The 10,362-nt window shown below is 36.8% G+C and overlaps 1 protein-coding gene across 1 annotated transcript in view; it reads left to right on the top strand.

The window, feature by feature from the left end:
* The window catches only part of LOC109378074 (HEAT repeat-containing protein 5A-like), a 41,640-nt gene that overhangs the window by 15,553 nt on the left and 15,725 nt on the right, over positions 1–10,362 (top strand). The window contains exons 2-4 of the mRNA XM_019634543.1: positions 4,793–4,976; positions 6,249–6,460; positions 7,332–7,440. Of these exons, the coding sequence (XP_019490088.1) occupies positions 4,851–4,976; positions 6,249–6,460; positions 7,332–7,440 (447 nt within the window). The 5' untranslated portion in view covers positions 4,793–4,850. The remainder of the gene's footprint in view (positions 1–4,792; positions 4,977–6,248; positions 6,461–7,331; positions 7,441–10,362) is intronic.

The following is a 10,362-nucleotide window of genomic DNA, read 5'->3' as shown; positions in this document are numbered from 1 at the left end:
TATGTAGCCAGCAGCCGCCGTGAGTGGCTGTCCAGAAGCCGGCGACTGATCTGCCTCGCCCAGGAAGAGTGCAATGATGGTGCCAACTTGGGCCAGTGAAGCAATGTCCTCCAGAACTAGACTGAAGAACAAAAGGACAGCAACTTGTCTGTTCCCCTTCCCTCAATTCCCCAGTAAAAAAATCTTAAAAAAAAAGAACTGGCATGGGATGCCAGAAGGCCCCGGTTCGGATCCCACATACGAGAGGGCCAGTGTCACTGCCCTCTGCATCTAAGATGGTGAACAGCAGCTCGACCTGGGACTGGGCTGCCATAGGGCAACGGCGATGGCATAGGCTGCAGTCCCCTGCTGCAGTGGGCTGCCATAAGCTACTGTGTGTAGCCGGCAGCCAGCGTGAGCGGCCATCCAGAAGCTGGCAACTAATCTGCCTCACCCGGGAAGAGCGCAATGATGGTGCCAGCTTGGGCCAGTGAAGCAGCATCCTCCACAACTAGACTGAAGAACAAAGCAACGGCAACTTGTCTGTTTCCCTTCCCCCAATTCCCCAGTGCTATTCCCCTCCCCCAATTCCCCAATAAAATCTTTTTAAAAAAAAGAAGCATACATGTAATAATGGAAACAGTGCTACACCAAGAGGAGACAGTACAAGAATAGGAATTAATCATGAAAGGCTTCCTGAAGGAAGTGGTATTTTATTTTAAGCTGAATTTTTAAATGGTGAGTTTATTGCAGAAAGAAGATATTTCAGATTCAGAGATGGAATAAAAACAGACAACATTTTTAAATCACAAGATAAAATTGTATTAAAGAACTCTAAAATTATATATGATTTGCTTTAATATCCATAACCTAAAACTAGTGAAGTATAGTGGTTAAGTGTGTCGGCAAACCAACCTTAGGACTGCGCCTAGGGATATTTAAAGTACAGTAACAAAAAGCCTTCATCTTCTCTCTGCCAGGGTAAGCCCTCCTTAGGTAATATCTTAAGTATGACATAATGCTCTGTGTAACAGTGAGTTCTTATTTTGTAACCTACAATTTTGCAACGCCTGAATCACAGGTCAAAGGAAATCTTAGGTCAGGATAAAATGATCCATCTTCTTTCTAGATTAAAGCTAATTACTGTTTTGTTTTTGGTGGGGTTTTTTTGAAAGGTTTGGATTTTTTTTTTCTACAAAAGGTTTGGATTTTAAGATTTATGTATGTTTCCTGAAGTGTTGGAGACTCTTGAGAAGGTGTTTTTGGTTTACTTTATGCTTTTTGAACAAAATGAGAAAGACTGGTGGCTCAGTTGAAGCTGTTGTGATATCTTTTTATAGAGATGTGTGAGCCAAAGAAAAGTAATTGAAATTTAAGTATGAGACATATTTCAAAGACTAAGGCACGTGATGCATTCTGGAATTAGTTCCATTTACTGCTTAGTGGCTTATTCATTTTGTAAATTGGTCTTTTTGTGCCCTGAAAAGGAAAACTAACAAACCAGTCCAACAAACATTTCTTATTTCGTGTTTGATGTTCTCCGATTATTTGTGATTTTCCTCCTTTTGTCTCCTCAAAATGATATAACAGATCATTTGAAGAAACTGAAGTGACCAAAAAGATTAGGAAGACTTTTTCCCCCGCCATAAATTTTAACATATGTTCCCATCTCTACCAAAATAGGTCTATAAACCTTAGAGAGAGAAAATTATGTTAACACATTCTATTAGGACTGGCATAATCTTAGCTTCTCTGTGCCTCAGTTTCCTCATCTTAAAATAGGACTAATAAAATAGCTGCCTCATGGACAAAATGTAAAGCACTTAGAGTAGTGCCTAGACTGTATTAAGTGGTAAATAAATACTAGCTTCTGTCTGAAATAACAGCTGGCATTACAGTGGGAGCAGCAGTTTTACGAAAAAAATTTTCAAATAGCATAACTGTACTTTGAAAAATCCATTGCCATATATGTTTACTTTTAATAAACTAATCACTTTGTAATCTCAACAAAAATATAAAAATGGAAAATTAGAGAAATAAGCATTCTCCAGGTATATATAGACATAGGTTGTGGTTATATTAAAATGTACAATAGATTGGCTGCATTTGTAGTCGTCGTCCTAAAGGGAACCTTCAGGTAAGAGCAGGAGCATCTGTTATTTGCAAAAGGCATTTGCTTCTTATCCACAGGGCATGTGTGGAGATCACAAGTGCATTTTAGACTTGAGGGGTTTAGATGTGGGATTACCAATATGAATTGTCTCCTTCTTGTAGGAGTAATTTAAATGAGGAATGTATTGAGGACATTGGAGATAACTTGATGCCCTGCTTATGATCTCAAGCTTTTTACTGAATTATTTATTACTGCATTGTATTAGCTATTTTGCTTCTTGATAGATCATTTTACACCACAATATTGCTGCTGCCTAAGGAAAAAAAATGTCTCTTCAGCGGTACTAATGACCTCTAAAAAGGTAATTTGATTCTTAAGGTAGGACATTGACTTGCCCTGGTGGTTACAAGAAATTTTCTCTGTGTTATCAAGGTTATTTTTTTTCCCCTCACAATCACAGATATTGAGTGCAAACTTGCTTTTCACCTTCTGTACTTAGTAGGTTTCTTCCAGAAATTATATCTCTAGCATTTATTAACTTTATCCTTAATTGTGTATGTTTTGGTCAGTTCAGTTTGATAAATAAGAGAGAGAGGGGTTTTTTTAAAAACAAGCGAAAATTCATGTTGTCTCTATAAAAGTAAATTTGTTAACACCATTGTTTATATTCTTGTTACTCAAAATGAACATTTCTGAAATTAACCTAATGGATACTTTGTTTTCTTTTTTTGTGTGTGTGTGTGGACTGTCAGTGCCAGATCATGGGTGGTATTGGGCAGGCGGGTAGGACTGATTGAGAGGGAACAACCCAGATGCCTAAAGCAGCACCAGGCTTTAAGAGACAGTGGTGGATGGGTAAAAGCTGTCTTTTAGAAGCCTCTGGGGCAAAATATTCTAGATTCATAGTCAGAATCTAGAACATTGGCCCAAGCCAGAGGATGCATGTAAGATAAGGAGTAGGAGTTGAAAACGTAAATACCTGTAGAAGCTGGCAAATAATGTAAATGAATAAGGCAGCAGGTGGCAGTGTGGCCTGGCTAGTCCCTGCTCCTCTTAGATTCAACCATTCATTGCTATATGGGGACGTGGACCCAGATTTTCATGTAAAATCATGTGTTTAAATGGTAGTAAATAATTTTTCCTAATATATTGCAGGCCAAACTTGGCCAACAGAGTACAAGTTTGTGGCTAGTATCTTGTAAAGAGGCTCTTTTCAGTTACATAATAATTAGATACTCTAGGTAATTTTATACCAGTAAACTCCCTGGGAGAAAAAAATGAAAGAAAGAAAAGCCTTCCCTGTGTCTCCCATCTGATTTTCTAATATATCTTTACTTACTGGCTTCTCTGTAAAAAATTGAGTTTTGTTTAGGGGAATTCGAACTGTATTTTAATTTTTTTTTTTTTGTTAGTTTCGTTACCTGCAGCAGTCTGTCTGTATTTCTGTGCAGTTCCAATGATCTGTTTCTGTTTAGCTTGGAGTTTTATTTATAATGTATCAAATTTAGTTTAGGTACATTAGTGAATAGGAGTACTTATCTTTTATGTATATAGTCCTTCTCTGTTGTTCAATGTTCTTGATGATAGCTGTCACTCCTATAAGTAGTACTAGTGATTTTTTTTAAAGTCAGCTTGTGATTTTTTTAATTTCTTAATTTTTCCAACTTATCGTGATCTTTTAAAAAATACAGAAAAACTGAAGAATAGTAAAATGATCACTCGTATACCTACCACCTACATTCACCTGTTAACCATGTAAATGAGTTGCAGACATCATGCTATTTTACTGCTCTATACTTGAGCATGCACCTCCTAAAAATAAAAGAAATTCCATAGTCACAGTGCCATCTTATAAGTTTGTACGTGACTGTATGTATATGTATGCACACTCTGTGTATGTTCTGGGCAGGCACTCGGGTGTGCCCAAGAGATGCTCATGAATTTAAAGAGACAAAGTAAGACCTTCTTCTGTCTTTTGTTGAGTTTTTGCTAAAGCAGAAGTGAAGGCTATATTAGATCTGGGTCAGAGCAGATAGGATCTTTATTGCTACAGTCCCTGGACAGCATCCATCCAACTGCCTTCAAAAACAGGAGTTTGCTTTCACAACAGGGCTCACAAAGATAAGGCGACTATGCTAGTTGAGATGGCACTCTCTTAAATCTGCTAGCCTCTGGCTGGGGTAACAGATGCTACTGGAAATAAGTCCCTCTGCTCCTGGTTTGGATCTCTAGGTAAATGACAGTGTGTACCTAGGCAAAGGCCCAGAGAGATGCCAGATTTACTATAGAATTTCAGTAGGAAGTCTGATATTTGGTCATTTGTTAATGTGTACCCGTGACCCATTTTTACTATGATGAAAACTGAAAATCTAGCACTGGAGTAGATTAACTTAAAATTTTCAGAATTTGAATGGAATGTCTTATATTTAGCAAGTTTTTGCATATGCATGTCAATAATGCTACTCTATTTTGCCTGCCCGATCTGTAAAAGGAGTACAGATACAAAGGTGGATTTTGTGTCAGTGTAAACAGGAGTTTTATTATTGAGATTTTCCCAACTTCACCCTAGAGTTGTTATAAAAAATGTCTCCATTTAATTATACTTTATACGCTTATGTGGAAGATTTCCAGTATTATGATTGCCTTTTTCACACCTTTTAAAATATTATTTTCCTCTATTATGGTTTTTTTTCCCATTAGGTGTATTGACTGAAGTTTAATGAGAAGAATCGTGACTGGTTAGAATTTTCTGCAAGGAATGGAATTAGCTCATAGCTTATTGCTGAATGAAGAAGCATACAATCAACTAGGCGAAGTACAGAAGGCAGAGTTTATTTTTGATTGGTTGAGATATTTGGAGAAGCTCTTGCTAGCAACCAGCAAGGTAGGTAAAATTGCAACAACTGTTTTTTGTTTGTTTGTTTTTAAGTGCCAGGTAATGTTTAGTTCCTTGGTTTGCTTTTCTAGTTCTGTTTAGAATTACCTAAATTAGCTTTCAAATGTTAGACCTCATTAAGACTTTATAATGAAATGTTAGAAGAAGTTTGTTCCGTTCAAAAACGCAGGAAGAAATTGGCCAATATTTTTGATATTACTTAAAAATATATCAAAATCTAAACAAACTACATTGTGTTAGATTTTATTTTTATTATGTTCTGGACCTCATGTACCTCCATATGCATGAAGCCCTGGTGCAGGATAGTGCTAAATAATGTCATGGGAGTTTCACTTTAAAAAGAGGTGTGGACTCTTTAAGGGGAGTATGAACTGAACAGTGTTTGAATATTCCCTTTTAAAAGCTTGTGAAATGGGTTTAAAAAAGAAAAACTAATCACTCATACCCTTCATCTACATTCAGTAGTTGTTAACATTTTGCCATAGTTAATCGAGCGATTAATTACTGAACCATGTGAGGTGGTACTTTAACTTCTAAATACTTTTGCATACATTTCCCAAAAGAATATGCTCCTACATAATAACAATACCATATGTAATGCAAAATGGCACAAAGATACTGTTCATGGAGACATTTAGAATTTAACAAAAGACAAGAATCCATACACTAAATTAAATATTTCTTTGTAGAAGTTGAGGTCTTAGTGAGCACCTGAATACTATTACCATTGTAATGATAGTCTGTATTCCTTTTTCAGAGAGCGGACAAGTAAAATGCAGTAATATTAATGGCATTTAGATGCATAAGCTTGCGAAAAGAAAATTGCTCTAAACTTAGAAAAGACCTAGGTAAAATAGGTCATCATTACAAGCTCTGGTAATAGTTTATATGTCGCTGCATATGCAGATATATACGGGGTGGAGTCTTAATAACTAAGAGGCTCTATTTGAAATACAAATTCGCTCTACCTTTCAAACATAACAAGAAAAATATAAAAGAAATAGAGCTTTGTTCACAGACAGGCCAGTGTATTGTGGTCCAGAATATGTTTTGTGGAGATATCAGCAGGACAATATACTACCTGTTCAGGTGGTGTGATGACCATGCCACTAACTTACTTGTAACTTTTAGTCAGAATAATTTTGCGTTTTTCTAGAGCCTTTTACTTTTAGTTCTTAAAATGTATGAAAAAAACTGTGTTAGAGAATGACATGTGATTATGTTGACTTTAAATTGTCATTTTGTTACCTTCCTTTCTAGAGTGATATAAAAGAGAAACAGAAGAGGCTTGTTGAACAGCTCCTATCTTTGTTGAACAGCTCCCCGGGGCCACCTGCCCGCAAACTCCTTGCTAAGAATCTAGGCATTCTTTATAGTATCGGAGATACATTCTCTGTTTATGAGACAATCGATAAATGTAATGATCTTATTCGTAGTAAAGATGATTCTCCAAGTTATCTTCCCACTAAACTGTGAGTTAAATATTAAAGCTGAACATAAAACAAAATAGTGCTTCCTTGTTGCAATATTTTTATAAATAACCCAAACTATTTGATAATTATTTTGAAACTGAATACAAATTGTTTTATTCATTTTTAAAAATCTGACTTTTTAAAAATTATAACATTTTTCGCGTTGATCGAGAAACAGTTCTTTTAAAAAGTATTTTGGACATATTTGAAGTCTAGATTTGGGAATGAAAGCTGTCTCACTAAAATTTTAGCAGTTGAGTGTTTAAGAAAAAGGTATTTTAAATTCTTCATGTTTTAGATGTTCTTTTGGTTTATTAGTTATTAGTAGTGAAAATTAATTGTAAATAATATAAAAAAATAAATACTCTTGTAAGATCCTATAAATAACAGCAGTTTCTTTCTCCATAGGCTTCAGTTCATTTTATCATCTGTATTTTAGAGGAGTCCATTTGCGATGTATGATTCCACAATAGTGATTTTATAGAAATTTTTGTTGATCAAATTTTTAGCTTATAACAGAATGTATTTTCCAGTAGTTTTCAGACTTCAAGCTTGATGAGAACGTTATTTCTTGTTTTTCTTATCATTTATCTTTAAGACCATCTTTGATTATCTAATAAGTAAAAATTTTGAGGGAATGAAATCTTTGGGCTGAGAGTTAGATTAATTGAAGATATATCTTTTTAAAATTCTGGTTATTGAAAGTGTAATTATTTGATACTTAGGTGTCAAGCCTTAGAATTTAACAATGGAGTAGATTCTGGAAAATTTTATACTTTAAAAGTAAAATTAGTCACCTTTACATATTCTAAGTTTTCTTTATTCTTGTTTTTTCATTCATGGCTAATTTCTAATTTAAATGTTGTTACAGTGCTGCTGTGGTATGTTTGGGTTCCTTGTACAAGAAGTTGGGTAGAATACTGGCTAACACCTTTACTGATACAGTGGGGAATATTCTTAAAGCTATGAAGAGTGCAGAGGTAAGTAACAACAAGTTCGACCAAAGAATAAAAAGATAGTATTTTATAGGTTTTATGGTTTCTTTAGCGAATCAAAGAGTTTTACCTGTGACCAGCATACATAAGTATATATAGGTATAAATATATCCATAAATGAAATATTTCTGTGTGATTGCACATGTATATTGAATCTTGATTAGAAAAAGCTATCATGAATATTAGAATTTCATGTATTCAGACAAATCCAAATTGGCAAAAACAGGTATTTCTCTTATAGGCCCATCTCTGTTCCCTCTGCTCATATCAGCTTTTCCACCTGATTCTACTAAGTAGTGCCAGAGCAAGGGCTTGTTACCAAGGACCCAGATACATAATTGGTTACTATTGTATACCTAATGGATGGATTATTATTGTACCAGCATCAAAAGGCAGTAAGGATGTAATCAGGGTGGGAAAGAGCATCGAGGACCTAAGTATGATCAGGATCTGGACGACCTTTTAATGGCCAGGGGAGTGTTCTCAGCGTTAGCCTCACTCACTTGTTGGCATCATTTACCCCTGTGGAACACCCTTTGTTCTTGTAGCTGCCTCTTTGACTTCCAAGATACTATAACCTCTTGCAAACTGTAGCTTTAGCAATGAGCTTGAAATTAAAGCATTTGTATGTTTATACATCAAAAATTTAAATCTAGGGCTGGCCGAGTGGCGCATTGGTTAAGAATTGGCTTGGGAGTGCCAGCTCTGAGCAGCAGGGTCCTGGTTCAGATCCCACATGAGGGCCAGTGACGCTGCGCCCTCTAGAGCTAAGATGGTGAACAACAGCTCGACCTGGAGCTGGGCTGCTATGAGTTGCTGGCGATGGCTAGGCTGCAGCCCATGCTGCAGTGAGCTGCCGTGAGCCGCCATGAGCGGCTGTCCAATGGCCAGCGAGTGACTGCCTCACCCGGGAAGAGCGCAATGATAATACCAACATGGGCCAGTGAAGCGATGTCCTCCACAGCTAGACTAAAGAACAAAATGACAGCAACTTGTCTGTACCCCTCCCCCAATTTCCCAATTAAATCTTTAAAAAAAAAAAATTTAAATCTATGATCCCTAATATTCAAGGATACCTCAGCACCTTTAACCGTAAAAACAGCACACCAGTTCCTATTCTTACCTTACTTAGAAAAACAGTCTAGAGGACAGCTCTGAAATAATTATTAAAATGCTGTCTAGTTACATACATATTTTTTTTAAATGCACCAAGATAAAACATGGGAAAATTCAAATGTAAAAGGTGTTAAATTTCAGGAATGTAGCTGATTTAAAAACTTTAAGGTGAAGTAAAGTCCATAACAAAAACTGGTGAGAGAATCTACTCAGCAGATCACTTCTCAGCAGCAGTTTCCTGAATGATTGAAGAATGTGATTCAGGAGAAAGGATTGTTAACGTCTATAAATCTGCTTTTATTTAAAAAGAGATGTCTGGGGCCGGCCGAGTGGCGCATTGGTTAAGAGCTGGCTTGGGACGCCAGCTCTGAGCAGCAGGGCCTCAGTTCGGATCCCACTTGAGGGCCAGTGACACTGCCCTCTACAGCTAAGATGGTGAACAGCAGCTCAACCTGGAGCTGGCCTGCTTTGAGTTGCCGGTGACAGTGTAGGCTGCAACCCCTGCTACAGTGGGCTGCCATAAGCTACTGTGTGTGGCCAGCAGCCAGCGTGAGCAGCCGTCCAGAGGCTGGCGAGCGACTGCCTCACCTGGGAACATCGCAATGATCACAATACCAACATGGGCCAGTGAAGCAACATCCTCCACAACTAGACTGAAGATCAAAAGGACAACAACTTGTCTGTTCCCCTCCCCCCGATTCCCCAGTACTGTTCCCCTCCCCCAACTCCCCAATAAAATCTTTAAAAAAATAAATAAAATAAAAAATAGAAAGAGATGTCTTTAAGAACTTTTGCTCACTTAGGTATGGCCACTTTAACTCCATTGGTTAGGCTATGATACTTTTTAGGCCCCGTAGTTAACAAAGGATTACTCTGTAGGTCTTAGACATGTTAAGTTATTGCTAAGTATTTTATTGCTTTACTATTTTTTGCCTTTATGATTTAGTTGATCAGGTAGCACATTTATGAGATGTCAAAAAGGATTTTCACCTTTGATACATACCCACCAGTGATACACAACATTTGAAATTGGGATAAGAGGAAGTTCAGAAGTTCCCCATTAGGACACATATTGTTATGCCCTCTTGTAATTAGTCACTATTGTGTTCCTTTGAACAGAGATAAATTAACATTACTATGAAAATGATACTTGATGTTGATTTTTATCTTCCTCCAACTTATTTTTAGTGGCCTTAAGTTTCTGGGATATAGAAATCATTTGGAGCATTTAGTAAAATGTCAATACGAGCAGCTACTATTTCTTGAGAATTTATTATGTTTCAGGCTGTGGTGAATGTTTTCTCCACAGGGGCTTATTTACTTCTTACACTGGCTCTGCTTAGTTCATTTTATCCTCATTTTATAGATGAAGAAATAAGTAAGGACAACTTAAAGGCACATAGACACTAAGAGTCAGAACCAAGATCAAACCCAGGTGTTTTAAAACCTAAAGCCCAGATTTTTAACCAGTGAGTTAAACTTTGTGGACCAATGAATGATAAAATATTAATAGCTATAAAATCTATTGAGCATTTACTGTACTTCAGGCACTATTCTAAGCACTTTACATGTAGTAACTTTTTTGATCCTGGGAACAACCTGAGAGGTGGGTACTATTATCTCCATTTAACAGATAAAGAAATAGATTTGACTAAAGTCTGTAGATAGTAGGTGTCAGACCCTGCATCTTACCATGTTACCTTTTTTTTTTTTTAAAGATTTTTATTGGGGAATTGGGGGGTTGGCAACAGTGCCGGGGAATTGGGGGAAGGGGAACAGACAAGTTGCTGT

Source organism: Hipposideros armiger, unplaced genomic scaffold, assembly GCF_001890085.2.
Source record: "Hipposideros armiger isolate ML-2016 unplaced genomic scaffold, ASM189008v1 scaffold_1723, whole genome shotgun sequence".
NCBI classification, from domain to species: domain Eukaryota; kingdom Metazoa; phylum Chordata; class Mammalia; order Chiroptera; family Hipposideridae; genus Hipposideros; species Hipposideros armiger.
The sequence above is the reverse complement of the archived record's forward strand: the minus strand, read 5'-3'. Positions and strand labels throughout refer to the sequence as shown.